This window comes from Ostrinia nubilalis, chromosome 30 (genome assembly GCF_963855985.1).
Source record: "Ostrinia nubilalis chromosome 30, ilOstNubi1.1, whole genome shotgun sequence".
NCBI lineage: Eukaryota > Metazoa > Arthropoda > Insecta > Lepidoptera > Crambidae > Ostrinia > Ostrinia nubilalis.
In genome coordinates, this window is record NC_087117.1 from 1,199,612 (window position 1) to 1,220,068 (window position 20,457).

The 20,457-nt window shown below is 40.9% G+C and overlaps 1 protein-coding gene across 1 annotated transcript in view; it reads left to right on the forward strand.

Annotated features, from left to right (window-relative positions):
- The window catches only part of LOC135086145 (insulin-degrading enzyme), a 50,722-nt gene that overhangs the window by 8,683 nt on the left and 21,582 nt on the right, over positions 1-20,457 (forward strand). Inside the window, exons 6-17 of the mRNA XM_063980947.1 lie at positions 3,739-3,908; positions 4,672-4,794; positions 6,681-6,883; positions 8,549-8,634; positions 9,818-9,932; positions 10,621-10,758; positions 11,982-12,103; positions 12,823-12,907; positions 15,028-15,156; positions 15,701-15,783; positions 16,705-16,849; positions 19,541-19,696. Coding sequence (XP_063837017.1) covers positions 3,739-3,908; positions 4,672-4,794; positions 6,681-6,883; positions 8,549-8,634; positions 9,818-9,932; positions 10,621-10,758; positions 11,982-12,103; positions 12,823-12,907; positions 15,028-15,156; positions 15,701-15,783; positions 16,705-16,849; positions 19,541-19,696 — 1,555 coding nt within the window. The remainder of the gene's footprint in view (positions 1-3,738; positions 3,909-4,671; positions 4,795-6,680; positions 6,884-8,548; positions 8,635-9,817; positions 9,933-10,620; positions 10,759-11,981; positions 12,104-12,822; positions 12,908-15,027; positions 15,157-15,700; positions 15,784-16,704; positions 16,850-19,540; positions 19,697-20,457) is intronic.

Sequence of the window (20,457 nt, forward strand, 5' to 3'; positions counted from 1 at the left end):
ACTCTTTGAACTTTTCAATGGCATCAGACTTGTTTCGGAGAAAGTAAACGTAGATTTTCTTCGAATAGTCATCAAGGAATGTGATGAAGTATTTGGCACCACCAAGTGATTGTGTTTCCATAGGCCCGCAAATATCAGAGTGGACCAGCTCAAGAACCTTTGTAGCTTTGGAGCCCTCATGTTTAAAAGGTAGTCGTGTCTGTTTACCTTCTTTGCAAGTTAAACATGTCACATTCTCTGGTTTTGCTGAGAGAACTACATCTTCAGTGTTGGATGTCATCTTCTTTAAACTGTAGAAGTTTAGATGCCCCATCCGTTGATGCCATAAGTAACTATCATGTTCTTCAACATCTGACATGCATGCATAGCCTTTTGGCATATTCAGCCGGTACATGTTGTTGATGAGACTTGCTGTGGCAACAATTTGGTTCTTGCTGTTTAAAATAGTGCAGCCAGTACTGTTGAATTTCACTTGGCCACCACTTTTGAATATCTGGCTTACGGACAACAAATTGGTTGCCAGATCTGGGACATACAATACATTGGTAAACAGTACTTTGTTTTCTTGTCCTTTATGATTGTAGACATCTAAGCTCACTTGTCCTGCACATGTTACAGTTAACATCTTATTATCTGCAGCTCTTATATTCTGAACACCGGGAACTGTTTGAGTCAGAAACAAGTTCTTGTGTTTTGTCATGTGAGCGGACGCACCGGAATCCACATACCATGCATCACCATAGTCTCTGGATGATGCCATAAACACAGCAGCATATGAAGACTTCGTAGAGTTCGTAGACTTCTGTGCATTTGGTTTGGATTTGCACTCGGGACTCTTGTGTCCATACTTGTTACATGTGTAACATCTAGGTCCCTTAGACTCTTTCTTGTGAAACTTCTTAAAATTTTTGTTCACAGCAAATGCTTCAGTATTACTTTCGGATTGCCTTACATCTTGTAATAACTTTGCTTTTATAGCATCGGAAGTTATCTTCATGCCGGAGCTTTCGATAGCTATGATCATAGGCTGATAAGACTGAGGAAGACCGGAGAGCAGCAGTGTTCCGAGCCACTCATCATCCACCTTGAAGCCTATGTTCCGGAGCTTATGAGCTGTTGATATTATTTTGCTCACGTACTCTTCTACGCTTTGACATGCACTGAGTGAGGTGTTACACAGATCACGCAGTAAGCCGACTCGACGTGTTAGCCCAGAGTCATCGAAGACAGAAGACAGTTTGTCCCACACTTCTTTTGCAGTACTCGCTTCTTGAATGTGCACGTAGTTAATGGGGTCAACCAGAAGAATGATCTTTGTTTTAGCTTTTGTATCACGTTTTCTGTCCACAACTGCCGCTGAGTCAAAATTTTCGACGCAGTCCCATAGCTCTTCATGTTGCAGGTAAGTTTGGACTGAAAACCGCCAGGTTGCATAGTTTTCACGGCCAGTTAACTTTTCAATTAATGCCAGTGAATTATTTCCTGTAGTCCAGTCAATAAAGCATTATAGATGGAAAACTGTAGAACACAATTTCTGACTTCAGGACTTTATTTAGACTAGTTAGGAGGTGAACATAGCAAAAGTCCCCGCCCTTAGCCCTTGAGCCGGCGGGGAGAGGGGGGTTTAAAGGTGCCACTTATCGGTTTTTCGCTTAATCCTCGGAAACTATGCGTCCTAGTGACATGACTACTTTGAACCAAAAAAAGCATATTCAATTTGCTACAGGTGAGATAGTCAAGTTTTTCAATAAATTGTATAGTTTTCGCGGCATTTGCTCTAGAAGGTCTGTAATATTGGAAATTTTATTTATGTCTTACATGTTCCCATCAGGAGAAAATCGACTAAATAAACATTGAGCAATCATTCTAGACATGCGGGAGCATGTTAAGCCTAGTTCCAGGGAGGGGACTGCACCATGCGTATATTTAGACGAACCACTTTGAGCCACTTTTGACTCCTCATCACTCAAAAAGTACTGTGCATTAACACTTCAAATTTGGTTCATGTGTTGAGACTTGCAAGATATACATCAGTTTCAAATTTCACAAATATCCCTCAAACGGTTCTTTAGGTATTGACGTCCAAAAATCTACATGTTTGACCTATAGACCAAATTCTAACCACTTCCAGATGACATCGAAGGTTCAAATTTGGCATCCAGAAAGGTAGTTATGTAAATACAAAGGAACAAATAAAAAACCAGTAAATTTTAACATTTCACAGGTGATAGATAGATTTTAGTGCTCTAAATGTCGATTTTTGAACGTCAATACCTAAATAACCGTTTGAGGTATATTTATGAAATTTGAAGCTGATGTTTATCTTAAAAGTCTCAACACATGAGCCAAATTTGAAGTGTTAATGCACAGTAGTTTTTGAATGATAAGGAGTCAAAAGTGGCTCTAATTGGTTCGTCTAAATATACGCACGGTGCAGTCCCCTCCCTGGAACTAGGCTTAACATGCTCCCGCATGTCTATAGTGTTTGCTCAATGTTGATTTAGTCGATTTTCTCCTGAAAAGAACATGTAAGACAAAAATAAAATTTCCAATTTTACAGACCTTCTAGAGCAGATGCCGCAAAAACTATACAAGATATAGAAAAACTTGATTGTCTCACTTGTAGCAAATTGAATAAGCTTTTTTTGGTTCATAGTAGTCATGTCACTAGGACGCATAGTTTCCGAGGATTAAGCGAAAAACCGAAAAGTGGTACCTTTAAACCCCCCTCTCCCCGCCGGCTCAAGGGCTAAGGGCGGGGACTTTTGCTATGTTCACCACCTAACTAGGCTAAATAAAGTCCCGAGGTCAGAAATTGTGTTCCACGGATTTCTCTCTACACCGTCGTTAAGGCATTCATTGACTGGACTACTGCCATTTTCGAGATTTTGCTCAGTTTGAAGACGAAAATTTGAAAAAACAAAAGATACCCGCCGTGTTGTAGATTGTCACATTCACTTTGTAATGTTCGCTGTATGTATTTCCACAAAAGTTTTTACACTGCTTCACTTTTAGGGCTTACTGGGCCCATAACCTGATAAATTAAAGTCTTTATCGAGGAAATAAATGTGAATTTATTAACACCAAACAATTACATGTACGGATCGTAGATCAGAGAGTAGAAAGGTGACAGAGCTGTCATAGACAAAATAAAAAATAAAAATACGGTCAAGCGTGAGCCGCATGTAAAAGGCGATAAATTTCAAAAAGGTTTAACAAAAAGGTTTAAAACCTTTAAGAAAAGATTAGACAGTCTAGGATGCTAGAATTTATTATTCCCAAAACAGGTAACAATTATTACAAGCTATTAGTGTACAACAGTGGTATGAGACTAAGCCTAAGCACAGACCACCGAGTTTTAGTTGGCCGATAGTTTTCGGGTGTTAATCAGTACGGAGATGTATGAAAGTGCGCACTTTACACCGATTTGGAATCGACCGATTCTTCATACAAATTAAAATCGGGCCCAACTATCAGCCATCCAAAGAATCTGGAAATTTATAGACTCAACGGGACTAAGCAGTGAACTCTAAAGACAAGGGCTGCCACAATAGATCAAACCTGGTCGAGTTGGCGCAAATAAAGGCCCAAAAACCAATAATAATAATAAAAATAACTATCAGCCAACTAAAAGCCTAGGCTAAATGGTCTATGGTTCAGTTATTGCAGGAAACCCACTGTAGAAAAGCCAGTTAATCTGCCATATGACCTGATGACGACTATTCTTTACACCCGCAGTTTCGCCCAGTTCTTCATCGCGCCTCTGTTCACGGAGTCGGCCACCGGTCGGGAGCTGTCAGCTGTCAACTCTGAACATGAGAAGAACACTTCTTCAGACACGTGGCGACTGGACCAGTTGAACAAAAGTACAGCGCTGCCTACACATCCGTTCCACAAGTTTGGCACCGGTAAGATAACCCCTCGGACTAGACTGGCGACTGGCCACCCCCTTTGAATTCCCCCTCAGGGATCAGTCTGCCCCCTAAGAGCACTGCGCTGCTACACATCCCTTTCTCACAAGTTCAGCACAGGTAAGATAATACTGATTGCCCCTTCTGGCTTTAGGCTTCCTCCCACCGCATATGACTGCTCCACTACCCCAAAAAACCCTCTGAATCAGACCCCTTGATCAGACCTACGCCCCCCCTAGATCATATTGTACCCCAGTATGACTGCCCCCTCCCTCTCAAAATCTGACCTCCCCCGCGTGACTGTTTCCCCTCACCAGCCCCCCCCCCCCCCCCATTAGACTGCCCCTCTCTTGGGCCAGAAGCCGAACACTTTTGACTGTATAACCAGGATCACCATTGAAACCCATTTCAGCCACAGGACGTCCACTGCTGAACATAGGCCTCCCCCAATGATTTCCTGATTGGCCAGTTTGTAACAGCCTTCATCCAACGCCTTCCTGCTACCTTTATGAGATCGTCTGCCCACCATGTGTATGTGATTTCCGGTACATGGCTTCCACTCCAAAACATTGCTATCTCTTCCTATTGCCACTGAGTTTCCTAATACACCAGGCTATGTCAGCGACTTTAGTTCGTTTACGGATCTCCTCATTTCTGATTCAATCTCGTAAAGAAACACCGAGCATAGCCCTCTCCATAGCACGCTGTGCAACTCGCAACTAAATGGAACTAAACCTATATATTTATTTATTTTGCCCAGGCAACCGGGAGACCCTGGAGACCGTTCCGAAGACGAAAGGCATCGACGTGCGAACAGAACTGCTGAAGTTCCACGACCAGTGGTACTCCGCCAACATCATGACACTAGTTGTTATGGGGAAAGGTAGGAACTACTTACATATTGAAATAATTAACAAAATATTGTTCTAAAGCTTCATTCAGTCAGTGTCTGAGGTATGGGAGCGGCACGGGAGGGTGAGGGGTGACTTTGACATATAATGTGACAGACAATATAGATATGAAGATCTGAGGTTTCGCTGATGTTTGATGTCACAAAAACACCCTCCCGTGCCGTTCCTATAGCTCAGGTACGAACTAGACCCATATTATAATGAAACCGAATCGCTTCTTACATAGGATCAGGTTATGCAGTTGCCACCTTACCACTCAGCACAGACTTGCACACCTCACTCACTTACACACTGATAATTTCTCTCACTCACTCTCATTCACTCACTCTCACACAATAACACGTTCATTCGTTTGTACTCTAATTGTTATGTAACACTGTTTTAAACTAAATTTAAGTCTTCTTTTTCTTGTTTTAAAAGTTTTGATTTTGTTTTAAAAGACTAACCAATCGGACCAAGTCATTGTATTTAAATCTTAGTTGAGGAATCACTAGCTACTAAGATACAGGTTGTAACCTAGTTTAGTAGTCATGGGACCCCCGATTATCATGCCACTTTTTGTAACTTTGCATAGTAATACATGCATAATGTAACTTTTGGTTCAAATAAACGTTTTTTTTTTTTATTGTACTAAAGGTACTGTCTTGACAAATGCATCTGACGGTATAAGAATAATTAAATCCAAATATAGCCTGACCAGGAACATAAAAACCCTCGCCATGTTGCGGAAAACTAATGGTACTAATTTCTTTTAATGGCAACAATAACTGAAAACTTCATTGACATGTCACCTTGCATGTCAGTCTATTGCTGTCAAAGTGTAAACAAACTTTATTTTAAATGTGCGCAATTGATTTTGTGAATTAAATTGCTAAAATCTTTTTATAGTCGTGAAAGAAAAGTGGTTCACAATGTGTTAAAGTATTTGTCGAAGAGAAATACTAAGGGTTCGGACAATATTTTCATTGAATAATGTTTCCGACAAAGGTTGTCAAATTGACTGACATGTTTATCGTATATACAGTCCACTATGAAAATTAGCTGTGGTTTGTTTCAACTACCTATTTTAATTTTTTTTTGTCACTTTCTAAGTGTTGAATTTTAAGGAATTCGGAAAGAAGTACCGAGTTTGAAGCGTTCATGAGCAGACATTGCAGTTGAATATTCAAGTTCTGAATTTGATTATTGATGAATAATAAAATAAATCCTACTAGCTCGATTGATGGTTTCATTTAATTTATTTAAACCAGGTTACCTATAATAATATTTTTTCGTTAATTTATGAAAATATCAAATTAGCCTGTAATCCTAAATCCTGATACATAAAGTTAGCCTATTAATTTAACACAGGTACGACTGTACTCAGTGTTGCACTATCAAATGCAATTGACGCGCCTCTATGCCAGGGTTTTTATGTTCCTGGTCAGGCTATAATACATAAAACAAACTCTTAGTACTTGTACACCATATCTATAAAACACCGGTGTGTTTTTTGGAGATTGACAGACTTTTGACGTTTGATATAATCAAAGTCATAGTTATAGAGCTTCTTTGTGAGTTTTTGTTATCTTTAATTTATTTAACATCCTTTATTCATATTTTTTCCAACAACAATGTACTTTTATAAAGAGGGAAACCTGTCATTGGCTATACTATCAGTCTAAATCTTATAACTAACATTTTCTATGTATCGCTGTTTTTTTCTATAAATAAATTAAGTCAAATGTTGTAACCCAGCCTAAAATGACATTTGGGTGACATGATTTTTGCCTCACTTTAGACGAAGCTACATCCATCTAGGTCTCTAGGTATTATAAATCTGAGTTTTGATTATAAAACTTTTGTATACCCTCCCCAGAATCCCTGGACGACCTAGAATCCATGGTGGTGCCTCTCTTCTCGGCGGTCGAAAACACTTCCGTCGACGCGCCCACCTGGCCCGAGCATCCGTTTCCGCCGGAACTGCGCCGGAAGCGCGCCTACTGCCTTCCGGTTAAGGACCTGAGGTCTTTGTCCATTGACTTCCCGATCCCGGATACGAGGAAGCATTATAAGAGCGGGGTGAGTGAGGTTTTTGTGACAGTACTTAACATCAATTTGTTGGTAGGTTACTAACTTTAAGGCCCAGAACACACGGTGAAACGCAACTGCAACGAAACTGCAACTTCTAGTTACTTTTGAGTTGCATCTAAGTTTCTGCCATAGATTCCGTTGAGAGACCACACATGACGCGACCAGTTTGAAACCGGTTTGAAATTTAGATGCAACTCAAAAGTAACTAGAAGTTGCAGTTTCGTTGTAATTGCGTTTCCCCGTGTGTTCTGGGCCTAAGACCCTGCAGAATAAAGACTTAGTTCGTCGGTAGTTGGGTCGGCTTATATTCAGGATCGGTGTAATGTGTGTACTTTTTTACTGATTGATTAACAGACCGATTGAACTATCGGCCGACAAAAAGTCTGCAGTCTACGGGGTGTCTATAAACTTGTTCTAGATCCAAATGGCAATGCCAGATTTTGTATGGAAGGTGGCGTCTTTTTTTTTTCGCGCGGCCATCGACCAAACTTTGTTTTTTGATTACAAAATAGTGTAATAAACCAAACTTACTATGACATGTATACCTCTAAACTCAGTCTGAACTGAGTTACGAGCGTTAGAAGTTTGATCATAAGTGCCACTTGTGGTCTAAACTGAATAAATATTTTTTTGATTTTGATTTTGATTTTGATTTTGATGATTTACATACTAGATTTGCTTTTTGCGCGCAAGTTTTGTAAGAAATTGCAACAAAATATTGCGCTAATTTTTTATTGCGCTGATTCTGCTCCACACTGATGTCTGGAGCCTTTAATGGATGGTATTGCTTGTTTACACATACAATGTCACTATTTTGTTGCAATTTCTTACAAAACTTGCGCGCAAAAAGCAAATCTAGTATGTAAATCATCAAACTTCTAATGCTCGTAACTCAGTTCAGACTGAGTTTAGAGGTATACATGTCATAGTAAGTTTGGTTTATTACACTATTTTGTATCTAAAAAACATGATTTGGTCGATGGCCGCGCGAAAAAAAAAGACGCCAATTTCCGGCATTGTCTTTTTAACGTATTCATAAATTGTAAATTCCAACTGATTAGGTGTTAGTGTTTGTGCCGAAATAAATTTATTAAAATATACGATCGATCGAGCTAACTGCTTACCTTGCCTCCCCGCGTTCGCCCCGTCCGTACCAGAGCGGCGATGTGACGTCACGGCGACCAAGTGCGCAGTTAACTCGACCTGTAGGCCTAAGATGCGCGCCGTGATAACTTTTATCGACGTCAAAATGTATGGGCAAAATCGATAAAATGGCGTGATAACCGCTTATCGCGGCGCGCATCTTAGGCCTACAGGTCACCTAGATACAATCCATAGCATACATTTAGGATACATAGGTAAATATAGCATGTCTGTAGTAGACATTTAGGATACATTGTAGATAAATAGGCATTTTGTATTAGGTTTTGTGTAACGCCGGAACAAAAACAGGGCAATATTTTGGTCTTAAACATAGATTTCGAATGTAAAAAATATATAATTTAACTAATTAAGACTTGACAAAAAAACTGAGGTATGTCTCGTTTCTGTCGGGTCTGGGTTTTTTTTTTGTATGTGGCATGACCGTACTTCTTTCGTTTGTTGGTGAAATGTAGCCATAGAATTTAATTTATGAGTTCGTTTTCTCCATAGCCAGGCCACTACCTGTCTCACCTGCTGGGACATGAGGGCCCCGGCAGTCTACTAGCAGCGCTCAAGGCTAAAGGCTGGTGTAATAGGTAAGTCATCATCAGAACTCTCCCTCCCTCTTCGTTCGTTCGTTCGTTTCAGCCAAATGACGTCCACTGCTGGACAAAGGCCTCCCCCAAGGTTTTCCACAATGAACGGTCCTGCGCTGCCCGCATCCAGGCTCTTCCCGCGACCATTACCAGATCGTCGGTCCCTCCCTCTTACTAATAAAAAATACACCCTTGTTGAACAGTGTTTTAAAGGGGGCTAGCGCTAGTAAGTAAAATGGCGTCCTTTTAGCGATATGTGCTGTCACTGGCAAAAAAATGTATGGGAAACGTCACTTTTGAAGTTTAGCAAACGTGTCCTAGCCGATGCCATGGCAATCGCCATTTTGCTAGCAAATTCTAACAATGCTATTATCCGCCAAACGCAGCCAAAGTGACGTTTAGTATGGAAATGTCGATTTAAAACAGTGTTTAACAAGCGTGTAACTTTTAATTAGTAAGGGGAAGGGGGTTAGCCTCTACTGCAGTCTTTCGCGCGAGTATACCAAAACCCACTCATAGTCATAGTTATTTATTCCATAAACAATAAAATAACGTATTGGAAAGTCACATTTACCACTTTCTAAGATTTTTTTTTTTTATTTGATTTTAGTTGCAAAATCGCCTCTAACATTGCTTAGGATCTGATGACGCCATGTTTAGCTTGACGTGCCATCGTTTAATCAATAGACTATTTTACACCATTCACCAACAATTCGAAATCATAACTTTTTTAAAAAGACACTTCTATCTGGTCTTAAAAACTTAATTAATTTTAAATTACTTGTAAGATTTTTGGTTGCATTGTAATTGAAAAAAGTAGTTTAATGAGGGCTATCGTTTTAGCGCTCACCAGTTAGCGCCACTGTAGAGTAAGGTCCTGTCACTTGCTAGTAGCGAAGACAGTGGCACCAACTGGTGAGCGCTAAAGTGGTAGGAGGACTATCGTATTTGCACTCATCAAGATGGCGCCACTGTAGAGTAAGGTCCTGTCAATCGCCAGGGGTGCCAACTGTTAAGTATAAAAACGATAGCCCTCATTGAGTTAATAAAATAGTGACGTCACTAGCTTGTATTGCCATACAAAATCTATGGGAGAGTCTCGTTTTGACAGTTTTAAAGTACGTCATTTGATTGGTATGTCATCACGTCTATTTTACTGATACCTAAATGTTTTCTCCAACAGCTTAGTGGGTGGTACGCGTATCGGCGCGCGCGGGTTCGGTTTCTTCGGGGTGCAAGTGGACTTAACCGAGGATGGCGTGGAGCATATCGATGACATCATCACTATGGTGTTCCAGGTGAGAGAGATTAATCCTTATCATCATCATTATTAGATAATACGAACATCGTAAAATAGTTAGTGACACCATAAAGTTCAATTATGCTTTATAATTGAAATAAGGTGTATCGTCAACCTTTTGACCATTTTGGGTGTCACGAACTATTTGACGCTGATTGGTCCCTGATCCCCTGTACCCCTAGTGATCCCCTGTTGCCCTACTGATATCTTGTTCCCCTACTGATACCTTGTCCCCCTAGTATCTAAATCCCCTGTGATACCTGATCCTCTCACCAATATAGATCCACCGTACCTCTAATGATCCACCGCACACCTAATGATCTACCGTACCCCTAATGATCCACTGTACCCCTAATGATCCTCTGTTCTTGTTTGCAGTACATCTCAATGGTTCGCGCGGCAGGCCCGCAGCGCTGAATCTGGGAAATTAGTCCCCCATTCCCACTCAATTAAAAATGTCATGTTCCCCTGGCGATCCCTTATTCCCCCAGTGATCCCAGATGCCTTTTGATGCTCGCGCGTAATTATATTGCTGTCGCGACTGTGCGACGGGCGCCCGCAGTGAGTGTGCGAGCGCGACAGCAACATAATTACGCGCGAGCGATAAGGTTGGGTAGCTTGGGGTCATTGGACAAAATTCTACGTGCTCGCAGACCGGGCTTTAGTGATCCCCTTTTATTTTCCAGTACATCTCAATGGTGCGAGCGGCTGGCCCGCAGCGGTGGGTATGGGAAGAGCAGCGTGACCTGATGGCCATGGAGTTCCGGTTCAAAGACGCGCTCGAACCACGGAGCCTGGTCACGGGACACGTGCATTTACTGCAGGTATGTAGACGTCTTCCGGTACGCGGCCTCCACTCCAGAACCTTGCTGCCCCATCGGCCGTCAGTTCTGCGTACTATGTGCCCTGCCCATTGCCACTTCAGCTTGCTAATCCGTCGGGCTAAGTCAGCGACTTTAGTTCGTTTACGGATCTCCTCATTTCTGATTCGATCTCGTAGAAAAACACCGAGCATAGCCCTCTCCATAGCACGCTGTGCAACTTTGGGCTTCATAAAGGTAGCAGGAAGGCGCTGGACGCAGGCCGCTACCAACCGGGCAACATGGAAAGCATTGGGGGAGGCCTATGTTCAGCAGTGGACGTCCTGTGGCTGGGATGATGATGATGGTGATGTAGACGTCATCATCAGCTCATTTAGTTTCTACTGAGGAACATGACTCTCTAATTTATTGAGGGCTGATTTTTCAACGTCGGATAATGTTAGTATATTATAGTATATTGTACATTTACATTGGCAACATTGTTAGTTTATGGTATAGCTTAGCTTGTATTGTCTATGTTTACTTTGAAAAGATTTTGTTTGTTGCAAAATGGAGGCTAGATAACAAAATTTCAATTATTTGTCCATCAGACACATAATTAGAAAATATTACTCATATTTTTATTTTCTTTCATAATTAAATAATAACAGTGCTACATCGAGTTGAAATGGCGCGTTACGTCACACTTGAGTAGAATTTTTACTCAGTCCGAAACCGCGGTGTCCTGATTTTTTTCCCTCAAAATACAGTGACATCTATTGGCCACAAATATAAACAAGTTTCATGGAAGGCTTATACAGGTGATGTCCACGCGACATTTCAACTCAATATAATACTGTAATTATTCGATTATGAAAAAAAATTAAAAATGTGTCCAAATTTTTTTTATTATCTGTCTGACGGACTAAATAGAATTTCGATTTCATTACCCAGTCATCATCCCTATTGTGTAAAGCAATCGTAATCATTGGACAGTTCATAACGTACGATAAAGTCAGTTAAACAAAGCGTTTAACAGAATAATCGTACTTTATGAACTGTCCAATGATAACGAATGCTTTACACAATTCCACCTCTGAGCGAACACTGACGGAACTGTGGCTTCACTGGTATGTGTGAATCGAGCTTTATCGTGTAAAGTCGATAAAAGTTTATCGAGGCGCGCATCTTAGGCCTACTGATGATGATGTAATAATACCTAAACCATAGATGTTTCTCTTCTCCAGGAGTTCCCAATGGAAGACGTTCTAAGCGCGTACTACTTGATGACGGAATGGCGGCCAGAGCTGATTGAAGAATTACTCGCCTTGTTAGTGCCTGAAAACGTTAGAGTGGGCGTCGTGGCCAAGTAAGTGATGTTTGACATCAACAATCAACTGCTGATACTGCTACGTGTCTGACACCGAATGACACAGTTCACTGAGCCGGGATTACGGGACTGCTGCTGATGTCTGTCACAATAGCTAAGTACCGACGACGACTAGGTACTTAGCTAGAATTATATGGTCAATCAATCAATATTGACACCACTAGATTGGTGTCTGACACCATATAATTCTCATTTATTAATCGCCGAACACTAAGCCAGGTGATGTTATTGTCTGACACCTTGCGCGTCATGTAGGCACACGTCAAACTCCATTGGCCCACGGAATAACTGCTGGCGTCTGACATCGATATCACATTTGACGGCACTGTACACACACTGAGCTGGGGTCAAACATAGTAGTACGGGACTATTCCCACCTCTCGTTCCCACCGTTGCAACTCCTGTGTAGCCAGGATCTACAGCTTGACCGCCAATAATCCAACCAGTGAAGGTCAAGATTGTCCCGGGGGAAAGTTAAACTGTCATTGAACCCGCAACGAAATTAATCAGAAGAACGTAGGAGGAGTACCTGGCACTGCTGTTGTCTGACATCATCAAGCTGAATTTGGGCAAATTTTTGTTCTGCATTCATCTTATAATTGTCCAGAAAATTGTTAGAACTTTTTCCTTAGCCTTTAATGCCAAATAAACACTTTTTCCTTATTTCTTTCTTTCTCTAAAACAGCCTTTTTTTCCAGATGCTTCGGCGATAAATGCACACAAACAGAACCGTGGTACGGGACCAAATATCTGCAGGAGGATATCGAAGAATCCAAAATTAATGTGAGTACCGATTTTATCATTTAAATCTGGAATAGCTTATTTTCTATATAGACTAAGAGCTAGTGAACGCCAGACCTACGTTATTTTATAAAGGCTGAAAGTTTGTCAGCGCATGCTCCCAACATAGCTAAGAACCATGGCCAAACATGAAGTTTGGGTCATGGTGGCTTTGGCAGACAGACGGTACTAAAGGTGTGTAAAATACCAACTTAATTACGTCAAAGTATAAAGGCTGATTTTTTGATATTTCCTTCAAAATGTTATTAGAAATGACGTCATTAATTGACAGACACCTACCATGGTGGCAGCCCTTAGCCAGACACCTTAAAGTTCACGAAAATGTAGTCCTACTTACGTCATACTATAAAAGCTGATATTTACATAAAATATTTGAACTATCATTTGATGAAGTTTCCTCATCAGCCAGACACTTCTGATGGTTCCTTCGCCTTGCCAGACAGCTTTTAGGGTGGCTGAAAGTGCGAACGCGAGGCACTATAAATATTGTTTTTTGTACTTTTTCTTAAGTTACTCAAGTATTTGAGTCTGTAAATCATCATCTCATGTTGATGAGCTGATGATGGAAGGTAAGTATAACTCCTTAAGGCTTAGGAGTTGGAGGACAATTCTTTAACCAGTATATTATTATACAAGTATGGTTTCTAAAGTTATTTGGGTGTTTGCATCAGCTAGTCATCATCCCATGTTGATGGAAGGTGCAACTCCTTAACGCTTAGGAGTTGTAGGATAATTCACGTCATGCTCCCTGGCGGAACTACTTTTGATTTAACTAGTCTAGTGTAAGTTTCTAAAATAAATCGATATGTCTATAAAATTCTAGTCCTATTAAAAAAAATATGTCACAGATTTCGTTGTGATTGTTATTGAAAGTGGTTGCGCTGCATAGTATCCTTCCAGCTAAACCATCACGATATATCTATTACTATGCATAGTATAATCAAATTTATGATATCAAATAATACTATAACAATTCTATATTGAATTAGGACCCCCAAATCCTCACTAGAATTTACATGCGCGGAAAATGTGGTGCCACAAATTTTATCTTCAAAATAGTTGCTAAACGCCTAGAGTAAAGTTCTTAGCAACATTAGCATTAACACATGTAGTGATAATGTTGCTAAGAACTTTACTCTAGGCAACTTTCAGAGGTAATCACTTTAAAATTAGGGATTACCTTAGCCTTAAGGAGTTGTACTTACCTTCCATCATCAGCTCATCAACATGAAATGATGATTTACAGACTCAAATACTTGAGCAACTTAAGAAAAAGTACAAAAAACAATAATTATAGTGCCTCGCGTTCGCACTTTCAGCCACCGTAAAAGCTGTCTGGCAAGGCGAAGGAACCATCAGAAGTGTCTGGCTGATGAGGAAACTTCATCAAATGATAGTTCAAATATTTTATGTAAATATCAGCTTTTATAGTATGACGTAAGTAGGACTACATTTTCGTGAACTTTAAGGTGTCTGGCTAAGGGCTGCCACCATGGTAGGTGTCTGTCAATTAATGACGTCATTTCTAATAACATTTTGAAGGAAATATCAAAAAATCAGCCTTTATACTTTGACGTAATTAAGTTGGTATTTTACACACCTTTAGTACCGTCTGTCTGCCAAAGCCACCATGACCCAAACTTCATGTTTGGCCATGGTTCTTAGCTATGTTGGGAGCATGCGCTGACAAACTTTCAGCCTTTATAAAATAACGTAGGTCTGGCGTTCACTAGCTCTTAGTCTAATAGGGAAATGTAGTCAATAAACAGTTGACAGAAACAAAACTTAAGGAAACCTTAGGGGAGGCCTTTGTCCAGGAGTGGACGTTCTTGGTGAAAACGAACGAATCTTATTTATGATGTTCCCTGATAAATAATTCAGTATCTTGTATCCGTGTTTGTCTTGTCTTGTTGGTAATCATCTACATTTTATAAAGAGGAAAGATTTTATTGTTTGTTTGTATTGAATAGGCTCCGAAACTTCCGGAGCGATTTGAAAAATTCTTTCACCATTAGAATTCTACATTATTTCTGATGAACATAGGCGGTACGAAGTTCGCCGTATCAGCTAGTAATCAATAAAAAAATCATCAAATTCCACAGGAGTGGAGGTCCGTAAAATTGAACCCGGACCTCCGAATGCCGCCTCCCAACGAGTTCATACCGTCACGTCTACAGCTGGAGACCGGTGACGATCCGACACTGGACGTCATAGCGCCCGCCATCATCAAGGTGAGTCACAAAAATAGCTGCTGAACTAATAGCTAAATAGTGTTGCTGGATAATTGAATATAGATCGTTTCATCCACTCGGCCGCGCCCCAGCAATGTCTGGTCCCGGTCGCGCGGGGTGCGGGGAGTGTGGTCCGAGCAATCCGTAAGGCATTACTGTAGTGTGCGTGTGCACTCATGGAGCATTTAGCGTGTACCGATAACACTCGAACATTCGCGGAAGAATGGTGGGGCGCGCAATTAATCGATTCGCAACCCTCACCCCTCTAACAATCAGTTTTGGATAAAATTATAGTTACTATCGATTTTAGTTTGACAATATTTATGAATATTTTCTAGCTAGGTAACCAATGCTGTGGATAATAACGAATAGTCGACTAATATTAATCGATCAAATTGTTATTTAGGGCCCCATTTAAACTATCGATTAATAATAATCACGATCACGAGTCATAGTTTTAAGTAAAATAGAAAATATCATATTTTTTCAATTATTTCATAACTTTGACCAAATAAATTAATGCTTTATTGTCTTCTTTGTCCAGGATACGCCTATGATGAGGATATGGTTCAAGAGGGACAACGAATTCCACCTGCCCAAAGCCATCCTCACGTTCGATCTGGTTAGGTGAGTACATAATATTATGAGTTACAACATAAATATTTATTTAGGACTAAATAAAAATTTATTCAGTAGTTCCAGAAATCTTTTAAATGAATTCGTTCCACAATGGCCGGTTGGTGGCGGCCTACATCCAGCGCCTTCCCACCAACCGGCCATTGTGGAAATCATTGGGGGAGGCCTATGTTCAGCAATGGACGTTTTTTTTATCCACAACGAGGAAGCTCTTGACCTGTATCTCACCTGATGGTAAGTGACGATCAAGCCGAAGGTGGAAGCGAGTCTCACCCGGAATCCTCAACCACGGAGGAACTGGCTATCTTACCTCTAACTGCCGGAACACAACAATGCTGTTAACATTGTTGTTATGGCGACAGACTTAGGTAAGATGGTGGTAGCTAGCCAGGCGGACTTAGAACAAGCCTCACCACCAACAAAACGTCCTATGGCTGAAATGATGATAATGATGAATTCGTTAGCTGTCATTGGCCGCGGCGTCCGATTCAGCTGCGGTCGGATCGCGTTTGCTATTTAGATGAACGCGAACGCAACAGTGCAACTTTGCACGCGCAATGATCGCCACCGTGCACGCTATCGTGGACGCTTTCTGAACGCGTTAATTTGGCTGAAGCTTAGCGCGCTTTCACATTAGGGCGTAAGAAGCGCGACAGCAGCGCAGCAGCGGCGTTTTTATAATGTGAAGGCATGTATCCTCTGTCACATAGTATGAAATTTTCGGCAGCGCCTCTATCGCGCATTTGTCGCCCTGCTAAATCGCCTAAATGTGAAAGCGCTTTTAGTCCTTTTTGATTCAAGTTAAAGACGCATAGGTAACGTGTAGTTTTTTCTTTTTCATGCTTTTTTGTCGCAAGTTTCGCCGCGCTGGCCTTTTTGTATTTGGCCTCAACAATATTTATTTGTTTCCAGCCCCCTAGCCTACGCGGATCCTCTCAACTGCAACCTGACATCAGTATGGGTGTTGCTCCTTCGGGATGCCTTACAGCAATTTGCATATGCCGCAGAGTTGGCGGGCCTACGGTGGAGCGTGGGAAACGCCAAGTGTGGGCTCAGCGTAAGTAGCAGTGTCTGACGTCACAGGATACTGAGATCGGTGCTGAATATATTAGTGTCTTACATCGTGTAAGATAAACGACGCAACGTCTGACATCACTAGACACTGAGCCTTGGTAACAAGTGAGCACACGGCTGACACCCAGAGTAAGTAGTGAGCGTACGTCTGACATCACTAGACACCGTATACTGAGCTGGGCTCACTGCAGCGGGTGGTGTCTGACACTGATACCGGATCATCATGTTACTGCTAGTGTTTGACACCGTGTGAGACTAATGACTGGACGTCTGACATCACTGGTCACTGAGATAGGCTCATCGAGTTATTACTGGTGTCTGACATAACGAGACACTGATACACATGCTGTCTTTATTGGTGTGTGACACCACCGTAGATACAGGCTCATCGTGTACCTATTGGTCTACTGGTATCTGACATTGTCAAGACAACGAAGCGGATGCTCTCTATATTAATGTCTGACACCACTGTAGAGACTGAGGCGTGTATCTGACATCATCAGATACTGACATGTACTGTATATATTGACGTCTGACATAGACACAGCCTTCCAGTCTAACCACTGCACTGGTGTCTGACACCGTAAGTGACAAATGAGCTAGTTACTTCTGACTGAGTAGACACTGCCTTAGTTGCTGGTGTCTGATATCAGCTAGCCTACGCGGATCCTCTCAACTGCAATCTGACATCTGTATGGGTGTTGCTCCTCCGTGACGCCTTGCAGCAATTCGCATAATTATGCCGCAGAGTTGGCGGACCTACGGTGGAGCGTGGGAAACGCCAAGTGTGGTCTTAGCGTAAGTAGTGGAGGTATTATTGCCTGGGAACTTGGGGTATCTTAAGAATATTTCCCGGGATCTTTGGCCAATTTTCCCCGGAAATTTTGGCAATATTGTTTGGGAAATTTGGCAATATTGCCTGGGAAAATAAGGGATGTTGCTCGGGAAAATTTGGCAATATTGCCCGGGAAATTTGGCAATATTGTCTGGAAAATTTGGCATGCCTGTAGGCCTAAGATGCGCAGCGTGATAACTTTTATCGACGTCAAAATGTATGGGCAAAATCGATAAAATAGCGTGATAATCGGTATCCTTCCGTTTGGCCAAATTACTTTTCGCCAAATTTCACTTCGCAAACAACTTATCGCCAAAGTTTCATTTCCCAAATGAACTTTTAGCAACTGTAATTTTCGCAACTAATTCATTTGGTCAAATTATCATTTGGCAAAATTTTACTTGGCAAATGTTTATATAGCAAATGTTTTATTTTGCCAAATATTATATCCCAAATAATTTGTTTGGTCAAATTGACACTTCACATACTTACCCATCGTTACCCACAAATCAAAGCATAAGGCAGATGATCATGGTTTTCACAAGAATTTTATGTAAAACAAAGAGATTGCAGAAAATAGTATGGTTGCAGAAAGTAGGTATCGCAGAAAATAGTAGGTTAGGTTAGGTTAGAACAGTGACCCTTAACGCGCGAAGGCGAGCGAAGCGTGCCGCGGCAGCGGCCGCCGAGCGCTAGAATCACCTCTATTGTTTAATGAATCATTTGGAAATTTCGATAAAAAGAATAAAATATGAAAATTAATTTAGAACAAATTTTATATTATCTACCCACTAAACAAAATAATAACCACAAGCTAATTTGTAGTCCATTCTATGCGACAATCAAATTATTTTGTAAATAGTTTATCGTGAAATATTTTTGCCAAATGAAACATTTGGCAAAACTTACTTTGCCAAACAATAATTTGCTAAACAATAATATGCCAAAAACGACATTTGCGAATTAAAAGTTTGCAATAAGTTGTTTAGCCAAATGAGAATTTGCCAAATGAAAATTTGCGAAACGTTGTTTGCGATGTGACAATTTGGGAAACGTTTTTTGGCCAAACATTAGTAATCCGTGATAATCGCTTATCGCGGGGCGCATCTTAGGCCTACTGGAAACTTTGGCAATTATGCCCGGACTTTTAGAATTTTTGCAATATGGCTTGAAAATTTTAAGAATATTGCCCGGAATTATTTTCAATATGTGTAAATATTTGTGATATCAAATTACGGAAATAGTGCCTGAGGTATGGGCGCGGCATGAGAGGGTGTTTTTGTGACGTCAAGCGTCAGCGAAACTTCAGATGTGCTTCAGACTTGTATGCTCCATCACGTCATCATTATGTCACCTCTCCCATACCTCTGCGCTAGACCTGTACCCCTTTATTAATAAACAGTTACATCCTAGTTGAACACTGTTTTAAAGTGACATTTCCTTAATAAACTTTACTGGAAAGATTTTAAACTTTCGCGTTTCATTTCAAATAAAATAATGAAACACGGGTCTCTCAACGCGACATTTTTTATATGAGTTACATCGTCGCTTGCCTCTCTAACTGACGTAACTGATATTTAGCAAAATTCGTCTTGCAAAATTGATTAAGATGGTGTAGGTAACTCAGTTTCGAAAAAAAATTCAGATACGTCAGTTAGAGAGGCAAACGACGACATAATGTACTCACGGTTTGACGTTTCGGCCGCTATTCTAAAAATAAAAAATGTCGCGTAGAGTAGAGACCTGTGTTTCTCTATTTTAGTTAAACGTCACTTTCAGGGTTCAACTAGGGTATAACTTTTTATTAATAAAGTTACAATTTCATCGTTTTTTCGGCAGGTAACCATAGACGGCTACGACGACAAGCAGCACGTGCTTCTCGAAAAGATCATCGACCAGATGGTGCACTTCAAGGCTGATCCGCAGCGCTTCGACATCATGAAGGAGAACCACGTCCGCGCCATCAAGAATTTCGAGGCGGAGCAGCCTTACCAGGTCAGTGTACTCACAAGGTGGACCGACGACCTCATAAAGGTAGCAGACGCTGGATACACGCCGCTGCCGATGTAGTATGGGAATCATTGGGGGAGTTTAACATACCCTCAACATCAAATAAACCGCACCTTCCGCCACGCGAACTTTAAAGATTTTCTTCTGACACAACCATGGTGCCCCAACAATATTGGTGTTATTTGAAAACCCAATAAATATCCTTAAAGAAAAACACATTTGATTTCTTAATACATGATTAACATATACCATAAATGTGACTTGAAAACAGACCTCACTTTGGGCTCACCTCTGGTGATCCCAGAGGTGAGCCCAAAGTGAGCTCTGTTAATTAGACCAAATTTTATGGTTATAAAACCAAATAATGATCTCACGTGTCCTCTTTAACAGATGGATAGCGATTAATCCCAACTTAACAGTTTTATAGCCATAAAAGTTGGCTCAAGCGTAACTACCTATTTTTTGAAGAAGTGACTGGATCCTTCTAAAGACACATTTTTGGGGTAAAAATGAAATAAAGTTTTTAGAACTAGGCTTTTAAATGGTGCCAATATTGGTGGGAAGTGGGGATGCATACGTTTGAAAGTGATTGTTCTGGGAGGTGCGATTTATTTGATGTCGAGTGTAGTATAACAGTTTCATCATCGTCAATCATCATCATTGCAGCCACAGGACGTCCACTGCTGAACATAGGCCTTTCCCAATGATTTCCAGATTGACCGGTTGGTAGCGGCTTTCCCTTTAAG